Genomic DNA, 26,873 nt, shown 5'->3' on the forward strand with positions numbered 1-26,873 from the left:
CAGGAGTCCATGCACGATACTATCGTCTATCGGCACAACTCTAAGATGTAATGATTACCGGTTTAATTAGTAATACACACCATCTTTTTACTGTTTAACCGTGCCAGTGTCACGACTCGAAAACCTCTGTCCAGCATCAACCAATTTAAGCAATAACGTGAGACAAACACATTCATTTATGCCTGCTCCCATGTGTTTATGATGACAGTGCTTCAACTGAATTTAAATCCAAAAAATTGTTATTTTAGAAAACATTTAGGCACATGTAGTTGTACTGACAAATGTTTACTTAATATTTCTTTGGACGAATACATCTTTTCTATTCATTTTCCATTAAATGATGTGATCTGATGAGTTTACTCCTGGGTCCTAAAGTTTCCCCTTTCTCACAACATACACAGACAGATGACTTGCTGATTTGTCCTGTGTTTTAAAAAAATCTGATTTACTCACTTGTTTTATCTGAACTAGATTTATCTCACAACCCCAAATGTGCCATGATTAACTTTTTAAGACCCGAGCTTTGGTTTGTCTTTTTTCCACTTAGAACAACTTGGTTTTACAAGTCATTTCAACTTTGATTTTTTTATCTTGACTATTGATGAGTTGCTGTAACTTAATAAATAAAGTTAAATAACTTAAGCTAATTCAACTTTATTTTATAAGTTAGAGCAACTCATCAATAGTCAAGATAAAAAAATCTAAGTTGAAATGACTTGTAAATCCAAGTAATAACCAAATATTTGTTTAATTCTTTTTGAAATACAGTATATTGTTTTTCAATAACCACAAATCAATATTTGAAGAGTTTCGTTGCAAAACGAGATAACCACCGTTTTTTTAATTGTTCAGAAATCTCGTTTTTTGGTTGTGCATTCCAATTAATTTCAATGCAACTGCAGTTGGTTTGTTTTGATTGAAACCTTCATAACTTAAAAAATACAGCTAAGTAGCACCATAAAACAAAATAATAACATGATAACATAATAATAAACATGTTTTGACAAAAATTTTAAAAAATGGATTTATCTCGTTTTGCAACGAAACTCTTCATTTCTTTTTCTTATATTTATATATTTACTACAGAAGATTTCTGAGTTTTTCAAAGTAAAAATACTGGAAAAATAAATACTTAAAACAAATCTGTCCATTACATCATCATTCTGTGTTGGTTGAGTTTTATTTTATTAACATGGAATATGGAGAGGTTTCTCTACAAAAAAACATTAATCATTACTGTAACAGACGGAGTAAAGGTTTAATTTATGTGGCGGTAATTTATCATCTGTAACGTTTATTTTAATTCCAGTTTTAGTAAACCCATTATGTCTATCTTCACTTCAGAACGTATGACAACTGATACTCCCGACAGAAAAATACCCAGATGTCAGGGAGACACAACAATGGAGCCTCTGTTAGTGCACAAATATTGAGATTTCCTCCTATTATGTTAATAGTGGCAGGTTCATACAATGAAAACCATACGGAGGCCTTGCTTTTCTTAGACTCCTAAAGCATGGTGCTAACTTTATCAATAGGAATAGTTTGAACAGATTGACAAAGCTCTCCTATGAGGTGTTTGCTTAACTTTGCTTTTCCTGTCTGTCAGGCAAGTAAGTGATCTGTTCAGCTGATACTCACTCTATAAGGAAGTTTCAAAGTGTTTCACGAGCAAGGCCACAATCCAGAGCTTTCATAGTAGGTGTTTGAGTTGAAAGACAATGTCATCACGTACGTTTAGGAAGCAGTATATGAAGTGACCATAAATCCTTTTTACAAATCTTGACTGTAGTATTTTCTTCTGCATGGTGATGTGATATACAGTCACAATGGGGCATATAAGACCCCTACTGAAAAATCCAACTAAGACCAGGATAAGCTGGTGAGCTGGTTTTAGCTGGTCCCCAGCTTGGTTTTAGCTGGGTTTGCTGGTGTAGGAAGCTGGTTTTGCTGGTGTAGCAAGCTGGTCTAGCTGTGTTTTGGTCACTTTTTCAGCTGGTGTAGCTGGACTTAGCTGGTCAGGCTGGAAGACCAGCTGGCCAACCAGCATGACCAGCTTTGTCAGGCTGGGAGGACCAGCGTAAACCACCTTAAACCAGCTAAAACCAGCTACCAGCTTATGCTGGTCTTAGCTGGATTTTTCAGTAGGGACACTTAAGATAAAGGAGATGGGAAAGAAATACGCTCTTAAACCAAGGCTTAGTTTAGAAAAGCATACTGCAAAGCAATTTCTTTTATTACTTAGTTTGCATTTAACAATTCTACACAGTGTACATGTAACATACAAGCCATAAAAAACACAGAGGCTTATACAGTGCTTTATGTAGAAAATAAAGCTGCAGATATAAAAGTGAAATGTTTGTTTTTGTGTTTGGATGGAGCTTTTGTAAGTGTTTATGGGGTGGAGTAAATACTTATGGGGTGGACTAATTGAATTTAAACAACTTATTGAAGTCATGTGACATTGGATATATCTGCTTTTTGAAGTTTCAAAGTGGCGGAAACCGTTTACTTGAATTAAATGAATCACAGAACACTGCGGTTTCTGCAAAATATATTTTTTATTGAAATAATGTTAGGAACAAATCAGATGGCCTGAGGTAAGGTTTTAAGAAACACTGATACATGCAAGTATCATGATATTTTGTTTGGCAATACTGGATCGAATCTCAAAAATGCGATGTCGATTTAAAAAAAATAAAAATCGTACAAGATTCATGCCAGTTGATTCGAACCCCGGACTAAGGGGTTACTTCAGTGTTTTATAAGTTGGGTAAGAGCGCCACCTGGTGGATAATATCGAAAATACGGATTGCCGGAAAAACTTGTCAATGGCAGGGACGCGGTTTCTCTTAATTGACGAGTTAACTAATCAGTGGCGTGGAACGAGTTAATATCATGGGCGTCGGAACCACTATATATGGGTGGGACAAGACCACCCAATTTTTAAAACCAATGATATTGGAACTACTCACTTTTCCTCTAATTTAGCGTGTATGTTGGTTCAGTTGTCAGAGCGCCGTCAGTCAAAAAATAAATTAAACTTCGCTTCGCATTTTAGCTATAGCCTTGACTTCCACACTGCTGCTTCCTCAAATCCATTCCACTTGGCTCATTCAAAGTCCATATAATTTAAACTCCATTTTGTGTTTTCATTACTTTCGCACTCTGCAGAGTCCGCCCGACACAAAAACAAGATAAACAAAGCTTTTAGGCTATAAAAGCAATTGTTTAATTAAAAGGCACCAGAATACAAGAAAATGGCATCTACTCCAGTAAATGTTTTGGACCAGCCCACTTTTTTTTTGCTTTCGACCCCCATTCTTGATATAATGGGTATATGGTTCTCTAACAAAGCTATCCGTCTGGAGTAGAAAAAGCTCACGACTGCATGATCATACCACTGTTTTATTTACTGCCATAAAAGCTACAAATTAAAGCTTGGCGGAATCTCGCAAGCCACATAATGAGTAACACTGCACTAGAGGATCACCGTGTTGTATTAACAGTATTAATCGATATGTTTCTATCAGTGCCATAAACTTTTATCATAGTACTTGAGTGATTGTTTGGTTGTCTGGGGCAGGGGTAAAGAAAACAGTGAGTAAGCTGGAAGCAGAAAGTTCACTGGCAACAGGAGTGAAATATAAACCATGTGATGAATCCTGTTTCTCAGTGCCATAATAAATATTAAAGTAACTAAACGATATATATATAGCAGACATAAATATGTATTATTTGAATGCAAAGATGTATAATATTGCCCTTATCTTAGGCTATCTATACAGTACACTTAACACATGTTGATGTGTGTAGCATGCATATGCGTGTATCTTTTGAATGTTGCAATCAGAACTGAACTGTAATGTTAAAAACTAAAGTATGCTAAAAATGTAGCATGCATGATGTTTTCTTTGTCTATGCCAGTATCTAGAGCCTCCATGTATCACTTGTTTTTACATGCTGGTCTTCACTGTGTGGGTAACATTAACAGCTTCCTTGTAGCTTCCTGGTAGTGGTCTGGCCGACTGCAGCCTCCTCCCAGCAGTTAGTCTGGCCACCAGCTGCTGACGAGAGGCAATGGGAAACATGTGGAGTGGAAAGTGTGTGGGCAGTGCCAGCGGGAGGAAGCTCAGGGTCCGGGTCCAGGCTTGGGCACGGAGCAGAGAGGAAAGCTCTCAGTGACTCCTCTTTCTCCGGAAGGATGCATGTCAGGGCAGGACTGTAAATCTCAAAGGGTGTGATAGAAGTTAAATAGATATTATGTTTGATACCAAACTGTCTGACTTTCTTCCGTGGGTTACTAGCGGTGAATATAAAATGAAGAGTTGCACTGGGGCTGACTGTCAAGCTCAAGTGATGAGAAAAAGTTTTAAGTACCCAAATGCTTTGAAAAGATGGAATGCGTTTTTTGTGTGGTTTCAGATGCGAAATGTGAATCAAATGAGCATATGTGCTTGGCCATTTCGGTGGGTGCTCGAGCTGAGCCCCGGAGCACCCATGAGATCTGCACCTATGTGCGCGTTTATTGTAGCACTTCCATCCGTTAAAAAACTACAACACATGATTTAAGTGAGAAACCTTATTAGGGTTATGATGTTTCCAGCACTTCACCACCGCGGGTCGCACTTTACCACCACGGGTCGCACTTCACCACCGCGGTGATGCGGTGGTTATGACAACCGTCACAGCCCTATATGGTAGCACGCTGTTTCGAATCGAATCCTTGTGTGAGAGAGTGGACCTTCGTATAATCTCTTCATGTCATGTTGTGCACTAGCAAGGAATCCAAAGTTAAGTTCAGTATGTTCATATTTTCCTGTCCTTCATGATTCAGCTGTTTTTTTCTCTTTCTGAGAGCAAGTGAATTGTTTATGTTGAGTAATCCTGGAACTTAGTACACAGCTGTAACACAACAAAGCAGAAGTGCATGATTTCCACCCTCAGGTGACATTGAGACGCAGCCAAAATCAGTGCCCGTGAGTTTCTTTGGCCCTGGGCAGCATTGTTTTAGATGCATTGTGTGCCGGGAAACAGCTGGACTTTAGGTGCACTCATATCATACCTAACCCAACCAAACCGTGCCTGAGCATGATTATCCCCCCTCCCTACTCTTCCCCAGAAGCACACACTTACACTGTCCTTTGACCGATCCAAGCCCGGACATGCTTTCATCATTAAGACGCGATTGTAAAAAAAAGTAAAACACTCTCTAAACACTTGATACTAGGAATGTCAATTTATGCAATTTCCCATATTCGACGATTGTTTAAATTAACGATCAATCAATCGAATAATCTTTAACTGTAATAGGCAAATAAGCCTTTACTGTAATGACATAAGTGATAAATGACATAAAAACGCCAGCTTCCTCATGCAAATTTAAATATTTTATTTTGTCTAAATAACATGCTAGTGGGATTGTAAAATGAGTCAATGTAGTTGGTGTTTTGAAAAAATCGCGTAATAAAATAAAATATAACGACTAGACACAGTGTATAACTTCTTCTCACATGGGCACTCTGCCACAGTCGCTCGAAAGTCCATACGTCCATGACATGTCAAAATAAAAGTTTCACTATCATCAAGTGTTATTTTTCTAGTTGTTCACCTCGCTTTCCGAGTCGTTAATACACAGTATGTTGTAATTATATCCAAGAAAGGCACTTTTCCCATCTTCACCTGAGCTTAGACCTGAGGCGTACTTTCAGCAAAGATGCTTATATTATGGAGATGGCAAACTTCCATTAGAAAACATGCAACAGTCAACTAGGCTAGCGTGTAGCACCTCCGCCAGTCAATAATGATCAGTGATATATGTTGCGGGCATTCAGAGTGTAATGACAGTCAGTTACAGTTTACATTTTACAGTTTTATGACAGAATTTAAGATTACATTTTAATCTGTTTATTAAAAACGGCTTCTGGTCTTCTTCCCGGTGTATAGCAGTGTTAGCAACGTGTTGCTATGCAAATCTTGCAGGGTTCCCTGAAGAGGGTCTTTGCTTTCAGTATCCTAACCGTATTTGCATTTTTTGTATCGGACCCTATCAGATCCACTGCGGATGCCATTTCGTTGCGTTGGCAGCCAGCCTCGTCTCGCATGAAGTTAAAAAGCCCAGGCGTGTGTATGGCATTGAGCATCGTTGGGATCATGGCTAGTTTAAAGGCGGAGTGCACAATGTTTAAAAAACGCTTTGGAAAAGGAGACGGGCCGACTACCAAAACACACTTATAGCCAATCAGCAGTAAGGAGCGTGTCTACTAACCGACATCCTTGCCTAGTTGCGTATGTGTGGGGCGGGTCTTTAAAGGAAGGTCCAGATTCTATTGGGGTAGGGGCGTGTTTGTTTAGGTGATTTCATTGGCTTTCAAACATTGTGCACTCCGCCTTTAACTTCTGCGCACTCGCTTCATATTTTTCTCCAGCTGTATGTGCTTGGCGCAGGCATCGCACACACATGCATAATCTTGCTTATTTGACAATCGTTAAGTTTTATTGATTTAATTCTTATCGACAATTAATCACAGATCGATTTTTGATCTTGTGTGCAGCTTAGACATTCACGTAACCCTGCTGCACACAGATGAAGGTTTTTACGTGCAATTGTCTCTTTTTTTTAACCACGCTTTTGCACGATTTGCTGTTACACTGTGCTTTCCGTGTCTGACCCCAAGTGAACCGCGCCCGAGCCCAGCTCGGTTAATAAAACTGTGCCCGGTACAAAGCGATTATACTAGTCATATGGACCAGGCTTTGGGGGTCAAACACACTCGGGCACGGTTTGGTTGGGATAATGTGAGCACGCCCTTAGTTGGCAACGAGGCTTTGTTCCAGTCTTTGATCCTCACCCATTCAGTTCCCTCTTCACCGCTTATCTTTTACCTTCTTATTTCTGATATCAATTAGCATCTATTTTGCTGAATCTTTTCAAAGACTTTGGGAAACGTGTCCTTCTAATAACAAACTACTTTCAGCTGCTTTAGATTTGCGCTAACATTAAACATACGCATATATCGAAGCTTGTTAAAAGTGCAGAGAAAGAGAAAAGGTTAATGAGTCTTTTCTCTCGCAGTGCAAGAAAGTCATAATCTTTTAGTGTTTGGCAGTTCCTCCACGTGGAGAAGAGCTGAGCGTGAGGAAGTGGAGAACAGTAGTGTGACTCATCGCTGTGGGCTTTATTTCAACAGATGTTTTTCAGACCTTCCCTTTGCAAAGCTGATATCCCAGGCAGCGCTCTGCACGGCATGCCTCCCAGGCCAGCATTGCAAATCTCCTTAGAGGGAAGATGTTGCTGAAAAACAGACCCTAGATGTTGTTTTCTGGTTGTTTGTGTAGCACAGAAATTTGATTTATCACCTGTGTAAAAAATACCTGTTTACAAATACTCTCGATAGTTTTTAATATGGCTTCTAATAAAATATCGGTTTAATTAATAGATGTTTTCTTTCCGATATTAATTCAAGTCTATCTTTTACAGTTCCCAGAATGTGGATTCTTCGGGTTGTACGATAAGATCTTGCTCTTCCGCCATGATCTGAACTCGGACAACATCCTCCAGAGGTTAACGTCGGCAGAGGAGATCCACGAGGGAGATCTAATCGAGGTCGTCCTATCTGGTAAGTTGCGCTAGCTGTAGCTTTACTAATATATAAACAGCTTACAAATGCTTTCTATGGACAAAATTATAAAGTAATCATCATCATAAACAAACCTTTTAATTTCTGATGAAACACCAATTGGAGACTTCAATGTAACCATAGAAACTCCCCATCGGTTTGTGGTTTTTACTGGTTAGAGGAGAATGTTTTAGGGATGTACAGTAATACCAGTAGTTTCGACTTGTCAAGTTCTCGTTTTGCACAAACTGCTCAACTATTAAAATTAATTTAACAAAGCAGCAATGAACACAGTTACAACTAAACACATTTGTGGGCCGCTGTGGATGTACAGTGTTCCCACAGGATTTTGTGATTCGATGGCGCTGGATGATGTTATGCCCTAATTAACATATTCATGACATCATCATCACGTCATTTTTGCATTTACTCTTTGAACTGCTTAGCAGTTTTATACTTTAAAACAACTAAATGCCAAATAAAGACTACAATATAATACAACATAACAAGAAGCATCCTAACAATAAAATCAGTCTCACTATAAACCAACTAAATCAAATATAAAACACTATAAAATAACTTGTAATGTATAGATTGAATATGCCTCTCTTCTTAAAGAGCACCTATTATGCAAAATCCACTTTTACAAGGTGTTCGGACATGTGTGTTGTGTGTTGGCAACCCTACGATGAAAAAAATCCACCCGCTTCTTGTTTTTAAACCCCATGAAACATGCAGTTTTGATTCTCTTATCAATGTGAGGTCACATTGATAAAGCCCCGCCCACTTACAGTCCTGCATTACCATAGTTTCCACCCTCAGCGAGTTGTCTCAAACTGTATTAATCAGATCTGTTTTAAATAAAAGCGCTTACTGTCTGTTTGTAAGGAAGTAAGGGGGTGGAGCTCATTTGCATTTAAAGGTACAGACATAAAAACAGCTTGTTTTTGCGCCCATCCAAATAGGTGCATTTTGGACATGATATAACAAATGATCTGTGGGGTATTTTGAGCTGAAACTTCACAGACACATTCTGGGCACATCTGAGACTTAGATTACATCTTGTAAAAAGGCCATTATAGGTGCCCTTTAAAAGCTAATTATTAATGTCATTACCCAACAAGGTGCCTATATATTATAATGTGAAAATGCAACAGGGCTCTCTGAATCCTCTCGGACTTTTTAAAACCGAATAACTTTGTCTACTTAATCTAGTCCACGGGTGGGGGTGGCACAATAATAATATTGTTTTTATAAGAGCTAAGACCCCCTGATCTTAAAGGTTTCACAGCGTGTGCATAATTACATTTTTGTTTTATAAGTAAAATTGCATTATAGACAAAATGTTAAATCCTCCCTAGTCACTTTGTATAAAAGTGTTTGTTAAATAAATCTGACCATTTTCTCCAACTTTTTATTAGTTAGGCTATTTAGCAAAACAGAGTTAAACAGATGAGTTATTTCTTGACGATCAGATTGTATTCATTTGTGGCACATGTGTGCCAGATGGAAGAGCCACCAGTTAATCTAGTCCATGTGGACCTCAGTTGGTTCTCCTTAAACCACACTTCAAATGCCTGTTAACAGGGTCAGGTCACTTCCCCTAAGGCCACCTATCACTATCTATATTCTCATTCGAACACAATGTATAGAAGCATGTGTTGAAAGATTTACAGTCGATGATTTTGTCTCAGGGTTTGGCGTGTTACACAAGATCAGATGTAGATATTTTTTTACCGTAGGTGTTTTAAATGCATTTATGAAATAAGTCACTTAAAACCTTCACTATGCAGGTCCTATTAGGCCACATTCACTAAGGGACTGTGGTAAAATATACGGACTAGTGATCGACCGATTTATCAGCTGGCCGATTTATTGGGCCGATTTTTGCGGTTGTAAATAGTTGGTTACTTTTAAAATGAAGTATAGTACAGTGTGCACTTTATTATGCTGCTTGCTTGTTGCTACTGTGTGCAATAGTGTATTATTTGCCAAAATGCCAAAAATGATATTAAACCCATGATTTACTCACCCCAAGCTGTCCAAGATGCATATGTCCATCGTTTTTCAGACAAACACATTTTTAGATATTTTAGAAAATGTTTTAGATCTTTCAGTTAATTAAATGTGAAGTTACGTGGTCCACGTCTTTCAAGTCCAAAAAAAGTGCGTCCATTCTTCACAAAATAAATCCAAACGGCTCCAGGATGATAAACAAAGGTCTTCTGAGTGTAATCCGCACGGTGTTGTTGTAGAAATATCCATATTTAAAACTTTATTAACGAAAAGAACTACCTTCCGGTAGCGCCGCCATCTTAGTCGCGTCCGCATTCAAGATCAGAGCTTTACGCAGCTTACGGAGGTTACTCTGCTGCTGGTCTGTGCCCCCGCCCTCCGAATTTGTCATACGCCACTAAGAGAAGTGCGTACATTACGCAAATGTCATTTTTGGCCGAACAATCCCTTGAAATATTTATTTTCAGTATTTTTACTCTTTGACTTGTTCTACCTCACATGTTTTTAATATTTGTTAAATATATATTTATTTGTAAAAAAAAAATCGGTATCGGCACAAAAAAAATCCATATCGGTCGATCCTTAATACAGACTGGAATAATATTTAACTAATACTTTAAAATGTTACAATAATACCTAATTACAATAATAAATTATAAATAATTACAACTAAATCTATAATGTAAAGTACAGTATGTTAATACATTTTGCTAAGTTTTTATTTTATGTTGAGAATTCTCATCTATTACATGAGCAAATCAAGATGTTCAGCGTGTGGAATTTGATGGTCATCCAATTTTCCATTGCGCTTGCGTTGCTATCAGAATTATTCATTTTCTTAATAAGCATTTTAGCACTTCCAGTTCCAATGTCCCAAAGTTATTCTATGACATAAAACACACCAGAAATACCCCCAATCGTGACTTTTTAAAAAGGGTGGTTGCTAACAAGTTGCTACATGGGACTACAGACTTTGTCGGAGACTTTAAACGTCATCACACATGAAGATCACAAAAAAACGCAACATGGGCACAATTCCCAACAAAAATGTTTTTAATAAAGTTTGAAAGAGCTGTCAGAACTTGGTGGTGAAGACGTGGACGTTTAGAGATCGTGGTGTAGTTTGCTTGTAGCCTAAGCTTGGCTTTTAATTTTTAGTAAACACACGTAGACTTCAAATTTCATAAAAGTTGTGTTCATCTGTGAAGATTAAGTTTTTGGACAAAATTTGAAAGTCTTAAACTTTTGTTAAACACAGAGCTTGAAAATGAATGGTCTTTTTGGCAAGGGAACCAGTGTCCTGCTAACTTATGGGTTTGCCTACAAAAACACCTCATCCCTGCAGCGCTCGATTAACGTGTGGTCGGGGTCACTTGACATTTACAGGCATTTAAAAAAACAAAGTGACTGGCCTGCTCTCGTCCCCCCGGCTAAAATGTCAAGCTCCATCTATGATTTCAACTCAATTTTGTTCCAGTTCAGAAAGGTTTATACATCCTGTGTAGGTCTGAGATCTTCCTGTCAGTGGTTTGTGTCCATTTGGGAACAACACAGCACACCTGCACCTCACATCCTCCTCATTCAGTGGCAAAAACACATACTCAAGCGATCAACACCATGTGCAGTGAAATATGACTTTAAGGACATACTTCATATGACAGTTCTGCTCTGATGTGGTTATCACAGAGTATTGGGGCAAAACAGAACGCAAGTACAGAAAATTACTCAAATAACTGCAATTTTATGTTTTGACCAGAGATGGCAACGGAGAGGCAAAAGTTAGAGATTACAGCCTTAAAGTCTCCCTGTAGTCAATAATTTTATCAGTTAAAACCATAGACTGTAAAAAATATGGACGTAGTGTCACCCATATTTCTGCAATGAGCTTTTTTTAAGCCAATAGTTGGCAGGGCCTGCCGTCGCCCATCTTGGCAGTGCATCACCGTGCATCACTTGCGGCTAACCGAAAATGGGTAAAGAGGCAGGACGTGGGTGAAGCTGAAGGGGCTTGTTGCTGAAACCACGCCCACCTAGTTTAACAGTAATGACAGCAGTGGCAGTTCACCCTTCACTCAAGTGGCCACGCCCTTAATTATGCAGAACTTTAAGGCTGTATATAATTTAAATGGATGGGTTACAAAAAATTCCCCGCCTCACAGTTGTCATGAAGGCAAAATTAGCTTTATAGACGGTTCAGCAGTGACAACATAAACAAGCGGCTTTCTTGGAAAACACGTAACTTCCGGTAAACTCTACTACGAATAAATAACCACAAAGTCCTTTTACAGTAGTTTATTTATATAACAAGCAAAATAAACAACACGCAGATTACCTAGGAAACCAAAACATTAGTTATTTTTAATGAGGTATTTGTTCAAAAGTTCAGTTTAGCAACTAGTCAGACAACTAAACAAACAGAAACCAGAAGTAAAGTTCCAACCAGATGGGTAATTGCGTCACCGTACGTGCGTCCGATGACACCGTCTATAGACCAAAAACACTTTTTCTACCAGGCTGTAAACATATTATTTTCTGCTGTAAAGTTGGGCATTTATGTTGGGTTTATGGGATTGACTCCCTTTTGGAGCCAGTCTCTAGCGGCCTGTCGATAAATTGCAGTTTGTCATTTCCGTGTTGGCTTCACAATAGAGGATTGGTTAAAACTCATCTAGGAGCATCATAGTATCATATATAAAAGTTTTACCTGTCACAGTAATTTCTTCATGCTTTAAAACAGCTTGAATGTAACTCTACACACTTGCCTCATTAGTATACGCAGATCTATGAATATGTTAATTAGTCCCCGCCTTCACTCAATCGTTCAGCTCGAACCATAGGATTAATTTTGTATTATGATAACGATATGTATGACGGTAAAGTTTTTTATGTTTTAATAAGGTTTAAATCTTTAATACCATAGAAATGTTCATAATTCTCACAAAATAACATATACAAGCATAGAAAGAAGATAAAAACAAACAAACCTCAAGCTCTCTGAAGATAAACAGTCAATGATATAAGAATGATAATAAATAATTATGCATGTATGTATAGGCCTATATATATTTTTTTATTTAGGGTAGAAAAGTGATTTAATCAGGAGCAGTGAGAGATTTTGTGACAGACAGGATCAAAATTAGGTAACTTCCCCTTTAAGACCAAAGTCCGGATCCAATACACTGTTACACATGCGCTTTCTCTTTTAGCTGTTTACTTTCTCTTAAGACCTAACTGGTCGTGTTTATGAGGATGCTTGCAAAAATGGGAATTTTGACGCATATGTGTATTTAAGGCCAATAAAGGGGGGAAAATGCTCACGAGCTTAATGAGCAGCGGTTGCGCGACTTGTTCGCTCCTGACACACAGAAAAAACGCATGCATACAGATCTGTTGTCTGTGTTTCAATGGCTTAAAATAACTTAAACCGCAGTGCTTAAATACGTGTACAAACGTTACGTTTTTGCGACCACGCGCACAGGAGCGTAACGTGGGCACGTAACCTCGATAGAAACGATAGTCCAAAATCTCTACCGGTTGACAAATTTCTACCGGTTAATTATGTCTACCGGTTTATCGCCCACCCCTATCTGGCATCATTTAATAGGGTGTTGTTAGGACATCTCCGCCCCCAGGCCGTTATCAGAATTTATTAAGGTTTTGATCCATAGCCTGAAGATAAATAGATGTATAATGTATGTAGTGTTCTTATGAATGGCTCATTATGAGTCTATGTTCCAGTGATCTGGACTGCTGCCTGCCATGTGATTCACTGCAAGCTTAAATCTTCTCTCTTTGATGTTGTAAGGGAAATCTCTTTAGTTCATTTTTTGGGATCGGAGTAACTAATAACTTCAGTTACTACAGTCAAATTGCTTGGATGTTGTCACATATTTTGTAGCTTACTGACGGTCACGCTGACCTTACTATATGTGCTGATCTGATGTCAAAAAAGTGGGAGAGTAAAATATGGTTGGCATTTTTGAGTAACCTCAAGAAGCTGGCTGGGTTGTGAGTGTTTGACCACGAAGGAACAAGTTGTTTTTGAGTCTCTCGTATTGCGAGAAATGCGATCCACCTGTGGCACTGTGACCAAAATCTTTGAGACTGTTTCAATTTTGCTGCATGATTTTATCAGCAACAGGAGATAACACATTGTTTCTCACGCACCAAACGTTTCCTGACCTGCTTACATTTTAGCAGTGCGTTTTTATGCCCTTGAAAGAAGCCTCAAAAGCAACCAAGAAAATATAAATATTGATAAGAAAATGTTAATGTGATCCGATCAGCAAGAGAACAGTACGCATGTAAACGCGTTAATCGTAGTATTTTCTCAATCGAATGCAAAAATACCTTGCACACATTTGAAGAAGAATTGTGCTTACAGTGCACATATTTCATTGCTAAAAAACAAGGTTATTTTGTGTATGTGGTATAATACAATGTGTTCGCATCATAGACTGTAAAAAAGATGGATTTTATGACCTATACTGGGGCGATCGAGACGTTTTGGCTTCACTTTTCATGGGGTCATGCGCTGTACATTCTGCAGGGTTCATGTGTACTTTCATAACATAGGGGGACATGAAATAGCGTTGTGCCTTTCAAAAATTGTGTTTTGATTGCCTATACCAGTCCTTCCATTAAAAAATGCAATGAAATATGCAGGATACTTCTGAAATTGCGGGAACTTGCAAAAACTGCAGTTGGGGTTTGCTGCTTTTCAGTGATGTTCACATCGCGTCATTACGCCACTTCATACCGTTCCAACATGGGACATGTCTGCCATTGTGTGAAGTAAATGCAACATTTTTCAACTTTCTGCTAAGATACGTGTGACTTTTTGCTACGAAATCTGTAATTTATGCAGCAAAAGTGCGGCATATTTGACAAAATGCGGCCCATGCATAAATATGCGGACTTTGGCTGATTATGCATTAAATCATGCGATCGCATAATCACGTTTTTCTGGAGGGACTGCTATATCTGAATCAGACTTTTTAGGAACATCTTAAAAACTTTCTTCAACTCAGCTTTGACTTTGTCCATTTATCCAAAGATAAACCGTGAACTCGACGTGAGATGCTGTGCGCAGCTTGCCAATTTAAAACTGTTTCAGCGAGTTAAAGATGAAAAGATTTCGTTCATTAGTTATATGCATTTGGGCTCTGAATAGTCATCGGGATGCTTTTGGGCTAGTTTGAATGTCCATTGGGATGGTTTTGATATGCGAATCGGCAACCCAGCTGTGCGCTTGTGCAGACGTTTTGTTCGGATTCGGTAAACTGCACTTTTATAACCGGCAATCAGATTAAATTTAGTTGGATTGACAAAATTTTGTGCATGTAAACATAGCTAGTGTGGCATCTTTAACGTGTTAATTGAGCGCTTTACGTCATAAAGAACTTTCAACAGTGGTCCAAGTCAAGAGCAATAATATGAGAGAGAGAGCAATATTTTTAATAATCAATTATTTGTTTTATGCACGTTGTAAACTTTCGTACTGTAGTGTATTTCCGAAGAATTCAGTTTCTTCGCATTTTTTTAAGTGACTTAAAGGGATAGTTCACCAAAAATAAAAATTCTGTCATCATTCTCTCATCCTCATGTTGTTTTAAACCTGTATAAATCTTTTTTCTGATGAACACAAAAGAAGATTTTTGATAAATTATGGTAAGCACACAGCTGATTGTAACCACTGACTTCCATAGTAGAAAAAAGTAATTGCAATAAATGATGCAGAAGATATTTTGATAAATGATGGTAAGCACACAGTTAATGGTATCCATTGAATTCCATCGTAGTTGTTTTTTCCTACTATGGAAGAAATTCATACATGTTAAGAACAACATGAGGATGAGAAAATTATTTTGAGGATGAGATCATTTTTGGGTGATCTATTCTTTTAACTTATGTAACATATTGTTTTACTCATCCTCTTATTCATACCTTGTGAATCATCTGGATTAGCTCATGCACCACCGATGCTATTTGATAGATGTTAAAGACTCTGAGTCACATCACCCACGCTAAATCAAACTTAAGTCCAGTCTCGTTCATTTCTATCTGTGGTTTCAACATCTCCAATAAGTCCATAAACTGCTGGATGAAATCACATAAAGTTGATCTTATAAAATAAAACGTTTTCTTATTCACATCAAGTATTGACTGGTTGGCTCAGTTGACTAATGTATGTTTTATTTTCTTCATTTTTTTTCATTCTCATTTGTATTATTTTCTTCAGTGTTTTGTTGTGTCACCCATTCTTTGCCTGAGTTGTCCTTTAAGTTGCATTTTAATTGCAGCTCAGGCGACGGTTGAAGATTTCCAGATCCGACCTCATGCCCTCTACGTCCATTCCTACAAGGCGCCGACCTTCTGTGACTACTGCGGAGAGATGCTGTGGGGACTCGTCCGGCAAGGCCTTAAATGTGAAGGTAAGCTGGAGCACACAGCAGAAACACGTTTTCTTGCAGTAATATATCAGTTGTTTTAAATTGACAGAAACGTTTTCAAGCCCTTTGCCCAAGAATACTATAACTGTGGGTTTACACCAGCCGCATTTAAGGCGTCAAATTCGCGCCTACCACAGTTGAACATTTTGAGTTTACTCGCTTCATTCGCGCATGAAATTCTAGTCATCGAGACATTCATGCGGAAATTCGCATCATGGGAGGGGCTTCTGCGACTCTGCTTACTTTCTGTAATCACATCACTACTAGACCAAGCTCCTGATTGGTTAACGTGGCGCATTTGTCCACCAAAGTTAAAATATTTCAACTTGCGCGTATCCCGCGGCCACCTTCAATTCGTGCTATTAACATGAACTAGACATGCGAATGAGGCGGAATCGCGTCTACAGCGCTAAACACCTCATTCGTGCCGCAAGACCTCCAGACGCGCATCAACGCGTCTTCACATTGACTTAACATTGAAATCACTCGCGCTTGACGCCTCTACCGTGGCTGGTGTGAACGCAGCATTAGGCTGCATTTACACTAGAGGTCTTCACGGGTCCATCTAGATCTGAAAACCTAAGGTTCGACTCGAGACCCAACCAGGTTTCACGTGTGCGTCGGACACGGGTCGGGTATAAAATGAGTGGCTGTAGGTCTTGGGTAATTTAAAATGAATGTGTTTTTGCCGAATGGACCCGAGAAGACTCAAACTATCTTGCGTGTGAGCATCGAATCCTTTCCCAACCACCCCCTCTACAGTATTGCCAAGAGCACTTGTGACATCGTGTGGCTGGCGGTAGGTTGATTTTCATTGAGACAGACCTGTCAATCAATTTTGAATGCATATTTTAGCGGATACCTTCGTGTCATCGTCAGATAACAGATGAAAAAAATAAATAAATGGAGAAGCAGGCCGTTCGTTCACATGAAATCAGGTCACTGACACTAAAAAATTTTGAAAACCCCTGCCAGGGTGAGGATTTTAAGAAAAGCCGGTTGCAGTGTTGTCGTGGAGACAGTAAAACCTGTGTTTTTGCCTTGCGACGTCACTTTTGTTAGGCTTCTGATTGGCCAAGGTGGCTATACGATTTGGGTTTATCGCAGCCTGCTGGTGTGGCATGCTCTTGATAGCGTGTTTTTGCTTTTTCATGAGGACAGAGATTTCTTTTAAATCGAGCATGTGTGGACGGGATTTTTCTTTAGGAAAAACTCGGGTGATAAAAGTGCCCGTGTCCATGTGGACAAGGCCTGACTGGGGTCTAATTTTCTCGGGTTAATCTTGGGATTAAAACTTCCAGAAAACTTCCAGCAAATTCGGATTTGCTCTGCAAGTAGTCCGGCAAAGAGGCCATTCAAGCACATTTCTAATGCCGAGAAATCGCAGCACAAATCAGAACACTTCGGGTTCGGTTTGGACCATTTCGGGTAGGGTACATTTCTTTGGACCCGAGAAGACCTCTACCTGACATGCGCTTTAATCGGTAGCCAGTGGAGAGAGATGAAGAGCGGCGTTTCTTGAGCCCTTTGGGTTCCTGGAAGATGAGCCAATCTGAGTTCTGAACCCAACTGGAGTGGTCTCCTAATTTAAGCTGATAATTATATATTAATGATAATATACTGCCGTTTAAACAGCTACCAATCTGCCACTCTCTCTTCCAGAAGGAGGCGCGTTTCTGCATGTTCAGCGGTAAAGTGACATCAATGCATACCCTCTATTGATAGCTTAAAGTACTTTGAGACTGTTTTGAAGTACTCTGACTGGCAGGGGTGGATTCATTTCAAGTGTGATGTGTCATTGCCATCAATACAGCTTTGAAGTTAAAATCACAGGCTTTCCGTATTGATCCCAGCATGATTCCACCAAATGCTGGATGTGACATTTGAAAGCTGAGTAAACATCTCCAAGAGTTCACACTGATAGATACAGCTGTCATCTTAACATGCTTTAGTGTTCATAGATGCATACAGTATATATACAGTATATACTAAATCTGTGAATGGAGAATGGGGAGCCCTCTGCTGGACTTCAGTAGTAAAAAAGCTGAACATCAAAGTATCTGAAACTCGTATATTGAGCCTTTGCTGATTGTTTAGTTACTGTTATAGATGGTTTCAGCGCCAACAATGTAAACAAAAGGCTTTCCTTGCCCAACCTTAAGCTTCTGTAGACTTTCGCAAAAAATCAACAACAAAGTCCCACTTGAGTAAATGATTTCTGATAGGCTAAATAAATAACAAGTAGATTGCATTAGTTCAAATCATAGCTAAAGCATATCAACAACTACAGTGAGCTAAAGTTACTTTTATCACGCACATGTATGATATGAAACCATCTATACCTGTATTCTAACCTTACCCCAGGTCTTGTCTTAATCCAAAGATTTTTTTTCGATCCTTTGTTTGAATACATGTGTTTATGGATTCTCAGGTTGTGGGTTAAACTATCACAAGCGATGTGCCTTTAAGATTCCTAACAACTGTAGCGGTGTAAGAAAACGTCGTCTGTCTAATGTGTCTTTGCCCGGCTCCTCTCTGTCCGTCCCTCGGCCCGCACCTCTCGAGTGTGCTGTCTTGTCCCAGGAAGAGGTGAGTGGATATCTGACCAGCATCTGTTATCATGAGATGTTAACAGACATTTGTTAATATACATTAATTGGGAGATTTTAATGGTATTACGTCTTGTACCAATACTGCTTATCCATCTGGTACTTTAACTGTATGCCTTTTTTTTAAAGGGACAAATTAAAGAGATGGTTCACCCAAAATTATTATTATAAATTACCCTATGATTTACCTTCAAGCCATCCTTAATGTATATGATTATCTTTTTTCAGACAAACACAATCAAAGTTATATTAAAAAATGTCCTGGCTGTTCCAAGCCTTATAATGGTAGTGAATGGTGCTTCTGATTTGAAGCCCAAAAAAATCCATTCTTCACAGTAGTAATTTACAAGGCTCCAGGGGTTTAATAAAGGCCTTCTGATGGCAATTGATGCAATTTTGTAGAGAAAAATATCAATATTTAAAACTTTACAAACTAAAATGACTAGTTTTTGGTAATGACAGATGCGCGTTCACGAGAAAGTTCGTTTCCAGCGTAGGACGTTGCGTACGAGACATAGTGACGAACGTGGAAATGGAGAGCGAAACAAAACACAAGTCAGGAAATAGAAATAAAAAAAAAACGTGATTTAATTTTTTTTTGGAGGTTTTCGATATTACACTGCAAAAAAAAAATTTTAAGGAAAAATTTTGTAGTATTTTGTCTTGTTTTCAGAAAAAATATCAAAAAATTCTTATATTAAGATGTTTTTTCTTGATGAGCAAAACGACCCAAGGAAAAAAGTCTAGTTTTTAGACCAAAAATATCAAATTTAAGTGATTTTGTGCATAAAACAAGCAAAAAAATCTGGCAATGGGGTAAGCAAAAATATTTAGAAAATTTGCTTACACCATTGGCAGATTTTTTTGCTTGTTTTATGCGCAGAATCACTTAAATTTGATATTTTTGGTCTAAAAACTAGACTTGTTTTCTTGGGTTGTTTTGCTCATCGGGACAGAGCATCTTGGTTTAGGAATTTTTTGGTATTTTTACTGAAAACAGGCCAAGGTACTAGGATTTTTTTTCTTGAAAATAATTTTTTTGCCATGTAGACAAGAAGATATTACGTTTTTTGTCTGCGCTTCTGTGTTCGTCACTACACCAATACATTTTCTAATATAACTCCGAATGTGTTTGCCTGAATAAAGATAATTATATACATCAAGGATGGCTTGAAGTTGAGTAAATCATGGAGTAATTTTAATTTTTGTGTGAGTTATCCCTTTAAGTACAGGATTTGCAATGCTTTGTTTTCTAAATTATGTAAAATTAATAAAGCAGTTATTTGCAGCAAAAATAGTCTGTCATTTCCAAATTGGCATAATAATTATACATCAATTTCTAAATGAATCAGTTTGAAGGCATTTTCAATATTTAAGGGGTATTTGAAGAGTTTCGTTGCAAAACGAGATATATCCATTTTTTTTACATTTTTGTCAAAACATGTTTATTATTATGTTATCATGTTATTATTTTGTTTTATGGTTCTACTTAGCTGTATTTTTTAAGTTATGAAGGTTTAAATCAAAACAAACCAACTGCAATTGAATTGATATTAATTGGAATGCACAACCAAAAAACGAGATTTCTGAACGGATTTATCTGGTTTTGCAATGAAACTCTTCATTTACCACAGTAAAAGTTTACTCTAAAGATTGATATATACTCTTTCCCCGCCATTGATGAGTTAACTTGTCAAGAGAAAACGCTTCCCTGCCAAAGGCGAGTTTTTCCAGCAATCCGTATTTTTGCTATTATCCACCGGGTGGTGCTCTTACAAAATTATAAAACCCAGATGCAACCCCTTTGGGCAAACAGTAAGAACTCTGTGTATGTTTTGATCATCGCTCTGAATCTGATCTCTATCAAAACTCCTTTACAAAAATGCAATTATCTCAGCTTTTTGCTCAAAATTTTGTATTTTTGAAGAAGCCTACCCATATTTGAGAGGTGCTAAAATGAAGGTAGGATGAAAGGTTTTTTCATAGCAGATGGTCTTTTCTCTCATTTGATATATTGTATGTTTATATATTTAAAGAAGAACATTTTCTGGATATCATATGCGAAAATCATAAAAAATGCATTTTACCTTATACATAAAATGAAAGTTAATATGGCAGATCACCTTATCCAAATATCCAAATTATATAAAAAATATTGTATACTTTTGTTTACTGTACTGTTTTTATAGTATGCACCCAGTATGTTTGTATCCCATGCTGAAAATAGGCCTTTTATATTTTACTTCCTCAGCAGCGCCCCCATCAGGAGGCAGGAAAGCGGATACCATCATGGAGCGGGCGACCCATCTGGATGGAGAAGATGGTACTGGGTCGGGTTAAGGTCCCTCACACCTTTGTGATTCACAACTACACCCGACCAACCATCTGCCAGTACTGTAAAAGACTGCTCAAAGGGCTTTTCCGTCAGGGTATGCAGTGCAAAGGTGCGTATCGTTCAGCCCTTCGGTCCATCCAATAAAGAAATACTAATGTACAGAAAAGACCTATACAAGTGTTTACTTCTACAGATTGTAAATTCAATTGCCACAAGCGATGCGCTTCAAAGGTACCGAAAGACTGTCTTGGAGTATTCAATGGAGGTATGGTTTACATCATATTAAACCTGAACAATGTGCTAAAACATCGACTCAAGCCTGCATTGTATGTTATTTCAGAACCGGCCAGTCCGGGTCCAGACTCTGATGCCACGATGGAGGTTGACAACAGTGATGTGAACAGCGATAGCAGTCGAGGGCTGGATGACTCGGAGGAGCCCACCACACCAGAAGACAAGATCTTCTTCATGGACTCGCCCTTCACGGACCGTGAGAAAGATGAAGAACCTATGAAGACCATCAGGTATTGTCAAGAAATGCTGAGAGTTTTTTTTTAACACTATTCCACATCAGCATTGTTGTTGATTTGTATTTCCTCTCTTTAAAGCCCATCTACCAGCACCAATATCCCACTGATGCGTGTGGTCCAATCTGTCAAACACACCAAGCGAAGAAGCTCCACTATGGTTAAAGATGGATGGATGGTGCACTACACAAGTCGAGATAATCTTGTAAGATCCCCACGCAAATTTTATATACAGTACAGATTTATTTGCTAACATTATTGCATTAGCTGACATCAGTTAACAATGAAAAAATATAATTTAGTAATCTTTGTCCATTTCAGCAAAAAAATGATAACTTTTAGCATTAGTTAATTCATACATAGCAAGCAATTTTGCGTTTAAAAGACATCTAATAGCCGTCCAAACACAGCCCAGATGTTTACAAGTTTGTTTTGGCCTAAACGTCTGGGCTGTGTTGTGTGGCGGCTATTAGAAGTCTTTTAAATGCAAAATTGCTTGCTAGGCAAAGTTAGGGCTGTTAGTGACAATTTAATAGACGTCTAACCATAGCCTGCATCACAAAAATGACTTTCTTACTTAGTATTTTTGTCTTGTTTTCGGTACAAATATCTAAAAATTCTTAAATCAAGATGTATTCTCTTGATGAGCAAAATGACCTATGTTTTTTTTGTCTAAAACCTAGACTTATTTTCTTAGGTCATTTTGCTCATCAAGAAAATGCATCTTAATTTGCGTATTTAAATTTTTAGTAAGAAGTAAGAAAGTAATTTTTTGCTGTGCGAAAATAGAAATAAATAAATCAATAGAAATAAATAAATAACCGAAACCGAACACTTTGTAATCACTGTTGACTTCGCTTACGTGATGGAATATCAGACATGTCACAAGTAACCAAATTCAAGTTTATTTTGGCTCGAAGATAGTTACTCATAGCCGGACTATATCGGGTCTATAGTTTACCTAAATGGTGAATTGATGGCTATAGTTTGCACGGTTTATGAACTAACATGAAAATTGTATTGACTTTAACTAACATCCTTATTGTAAAAATTCACCATTTTAGCTATTGCATTTAAGGTAAATGCCTACTTTAGAGCATTGGCTGAATGCTGATTTATCAACCTAATACACAGTGTTCCCACGGGTCCTTGAAATCCTTAAAAGTTTGTGAATCTGGGCGAAGATTTGTAAGGCTCTGGGAAGTTTTTGAAAATATACATACATAGATACAGGTCATTGAAAGTGCTTGAATCTATTTTATGCAAATAAAAAAAATCCATTATTATTCCCTGTGAAGTGTAGGATAATATCATAAAAATGTATGATTCTGTATGCGAACGTTGATTCATACCAAAATGGTTTTTTTGCATAGTTGTGTTTGACAAATGAAAACGTGTCGGGTTACGTATGTAACTGTTGTTCCCTAAGAAGGGAACGAGACGCTGCGTCTCCATTGCCATACTTCATGCGTCCCTGTAACGCCGTCTTTGGCAATATTTCAGATAGCGATATACTTCCTTGTTCTCACGTCACCCTGTCTTTGTCATTAAGCCTTATCATTGGTTAAATTTGATATACACATTCAGACGCACTTACACCTGGAGGCGTCACCAAAGTGTCACCGCAGTGACGCAGCGCGAGTTCCCTCGAAAGGGAACTGTAACAATGTATCTTAAAAGGTAACACGATGTAACCTTGCTCTCACTTGAAATGTGTCCCAACATTTAGTCCTTGAATTTGAGGATGTTGGACCTGGAAAGTCCTTGAAAGGTCCTTGAATTTAAAGTTAACTAAGGTGTGGGAACCCTGTATACAGTTATTAGTGGACGGCCAATATGTTTTTTTGTTTTTTTAATGGCCAATGGCGGTAGCGATATTAAGCAAGCAATATATGGACCGATATAATGAAATTGAGAAAATTGGTAAAACTAAATAAACATTTGTTATGCATAATATTTATAAATTTCCCCCTTTAAGTATAAGTACTATAAACATATTTACAAGACATAATCTGACATCTCATGGTACTGTTTGAATAAGACTTTGCTGCACACCAGAGGTTTGTTGTGTGAACCCTAAGCATGTTAAAAAGTAAATAATGATTGGTCATTTTACTGTGTGTACATCTCTGAGTGTCTTTTCATTACAAACAACAAATTTATGTAACAGAAAAATGTACCGGCCACTGCAATATATGGGTCTATCACTAACAGTTCTCTTAAACAATGATCTTAAAGTATCTTTAGTCATAACCAAATCTTGTTTTGTGTCCACAGAGAAAGAGACATTACTGGAGACTGGACAGCAAGTGTCTGACCTTATTTCAGAATGACTCGGGAACCAAATATTACAAAGTAAGTGTTACATTCATTTTATGTAGCACAGGGATCTCCAACTTTTTTTGTGAGCAAGCGCTACCACAATAAAACAATCTGAAGGCTACTTTTTATATAGTCTACTTTTTTGATTTTACTTTATTTTACTTGTTGATGTGTTTTATCATTTGTTTAAAATGTTAACATACATAAAAGAAGTCAAGCTTATATAAAAAATATGCAATGAATAAATATAAAAATGTAGGCTTTATAGAATGTGCTTTGGCGGGTAACCCGTGGGCACCATGTTGGAGACCACTGATGTAACCTAATCTTGCATGGAAATACATGTACTGTAATTTTTGAGGTTTATAGAAGATAAAAAGTTTGACATTTAAATGTTTATTTACATATTCAAGTAATACAGGAAATCATGCTTATAGCCCTCATAAATGAAAGATTTTTTCGTTAGGTCAAATGTTCTGTTAAGGTCAGATTATTATAATGAATTGCTCATATAGAGCATAGCTGTACAGTTATAAGGCGTATGAGCGGTAGTTTTTTCCCCACTGAGGTATCTGGTAAGTACCACAGAAATACCCCCCTCCCTCCCTCCCACCCCGTCTGCTTTATTTTCAGTGAGATTGAATAAAAAGGCCATGAACAACTTCAAACGGCGTGTTTGTCAGCATCAGTTTTATTTTGATGCAGATTGGTTGATTTATTGAGGTCATGTGGACATTAATGTGAAAGATGCTCTGATGCACACAATAAATGTTCTTGAAACATTTGAACCATGCTTTAAACAGGATTTGGTTGATATTTATTCACTTGTACACATTCTTAGAAAGTCTCCTCCTGTATTGTCTTTTATATTTTTGCTACCGTATTGTTTCGTATGCATAAGAATCTGTGTTTTATAGTCATTCACACCCACAAAATTCCCAACTGTAAAACCAAAGGCTGTAAACCTCAACGCCCTGGGTGAGACTTCTGGGTGTGTTTAGGTCTGTCGTACAAACCACTTTATCATCAGCTTGGCACAGGGAGAAAATACTGCATTTGAACTTTATCTTGAAATGAATATGGCAGGTCCGTTTCTTCTTTTAGATTCACTTTAACAAAGTATTACATAATTATGTATTACATAGTTAGGCTTGCTAATGAAGACATTGGGTCGAATTTACTTACACTGCAAAGGATGACTGACTTACTTAGTGTTTTTGTCTTGTTTTTAGTAAAAATATAAAGAAGTTCTTGGATTGAGATGTATTTTCTTGATGAGCGGGGTGACTTGGGAAGGTGGGTCTAGTTTTTAGACAAAAATATAAACTTTGAGTAAATTAGTGCTTAAAACAAGCAATGCTACCAAACCTAGGGTGACATTGAAGTAAAAAAAAATCTAAAGTTTAGTTTCATTTGCTCACGCGAAACCTTTGCGTGCGCACGTGAAACTAAACTTTATTTAATTTTTGCTCCATGTCCCCTTAGGGGCTCCATTCAATGCCAATGGAATAAGAAAAAAATTCTTGAAATAAGTTTACTTTTTTCATCAAATTAATTCTTCACCTAATTCAAGAAAAATTTTCTTATTCGATTGGCAGATATTTTTTGTGCTTGTTTTAAGCACGAATTTGCTTAAATTTGATCTTTGTTTGTATAAAAGCTAGACATATTTTCCTAAGTCATTTTGCTCATAAAGAAGACGCATCTTAATATAAGAATTTTTTTTTTTTTTACTGAAAACAAGACAAAAATACTGAGTAAGAAATAAATTTTTTGCAGTGTAGAATGCTTAGATTGCATACAGACAAATCCTGATTCAGCAAAAATGTATGAAGAACAACTTATACCACACGTACGCAATTATCGCAAAATACTATCATTATAATGTATATAATATAAGATTGATATATTATAACATTTTATATTCTAATTAGTGCTGGGCAAAGATTAATTGCGATTAATCGCATACAAAATAAAAGTGTTTGTTTTTTTTGCATAATATATGTGTGTGTACTGTGTGTAATTATTATGTATATTTAACCACACACACATACATATATTTATTTTGGATTTTTTTTTTATATAATTTTTTTAATGTATAATTATATGTGTAGACACACACACACAGATATAAATGTTTCTTAAATACATACATTAAAGTGTATATGTATATAATAATTACACACAGTACACACACATATATTATGCCAAAAATCACTTTTATTTTGTATGTGATTAATCGCGATTAATCTTTGCCCAGCACTAAAATTTAAATATCAATTTCAAACGTCAATTACTTCATCCATGCCTTTTGTGTTTTATTTTAAATACAGATGTGCGTCTTTGGTATATTATTAAACATCTCCGTTATCGCATTTCATATACTTCTTTTATACTCCGATGGACGCAAAGCACATCCTGCAGCCTAACAGCGAAACCTCCCAAATTGAAAAGGCAAAGCAAAACACATTTTTTTGCCAAAAACGAATATGACAATAGATTTTTTTAGCTTCTTTTTAGCTCTTTAGTGACAAACTTCTCTAAACTTTTCCATGGACAAGCGCTGCCAAATGCCCTTATATGGAGCTGGTTTGGGCGTGTATTATGCAAATGACCAACCTTGTGCCCGCGGCCACATTCATTCAGAACCTTTCAAATTCGCTAACGTAAAAACGAGTTTGAAAACAAATTTATGTGCGTACGCATTTGTTGTAAATTAGGCATAAAGATTTTATAAAAAGTTCAAATATGCATACAAATGCGAAAAATGTACGCAATTACATCTGTTGTCTGTAAATCTATACAAAATCAGATTTTTGTATTTTTTATATTTTGTAAGTATTTTTTTGCAAAGCACTGTTTGTAACTCTCCACATATGTGAATCATGACAAGGATGTCAAACGTCCACATTTGGAAATCATAACCTTTTCTTTTGAAATTCGAAGCCCTCTACTTTGGCTCTTTTTGGGTATGGGGGTTTCAGACCCATCTT

The 26,873-nt window shown here is 37.4% G+C and overlaps 1 protein-coding gene across 3 annotated transcripts in view; it reads left to right on the plus strand.

The window, feature by feature from the left end:
- prkd3 (protein kinase D3) overlaps nucleotides 1-26,873 on the plus strand; it is a 57,262-nt gene that overhangs the window by 18,281 nt on the left and 12,108 nt on the right. Inside the window, exons 3-10 of one of the 3 annotated variants that reach the window (XM_055173169.2) lie at nucleotides 7,481-7,619; nucleotides 15,938-16,069; nucleotides 18,519-18,676; nucleotides 20,948-21,140; nucleotides 21,225-21,296; nucleotides 21,372-21,555; nucleotides 21,640-21,763; nucleotides 23,836-23,913. In XM_055173169.2, coding sequence (XP_055029144.1) covers nucleotides 7,481-7,619; nucleotides 15,938-16,069; nucleotides 18,519-18,676; nucleotides 20,948-21,140; nucleotides 21,225-21,296; nucleotides 21,372-21,555; nucleotides 21,640-21,763; nucleotides 23,836-23,913 — 1,080 coding nt within the window. Of the gene's footprint in view, nucleotides 1-7,480; nucleotides 7,620-15,876; nucleotides 16,070-18,518; nucleotides 18,677-20,947; nucleotides 21,141-21,224; nucleotides 21,297-21,371; nucleotides 21,556-21,639; nucleotides 21,764-23,835; nucleotides 23,914-26,873 lie in introns of those variants that run through there. The other 2 variants (XM_055173170.2, XM_055173171.2) reach the window with 2 other exon arrangements.

Source organism: Misgurnus anguillicaudatus, chromosome 7 (genome assembly GCF_027580225.2).
Source record: "Misgurnus anguillicaudatus chromosome 7, ASM2758022v2, whole genome shotgun sequence".
Lineage (NCBI taxonomy): Eukaryota > Metazoa > Chordata > Actinopteri > Cypriniformes > Cobitidae > Misgurnus > Misgurnus anguillicaudatus.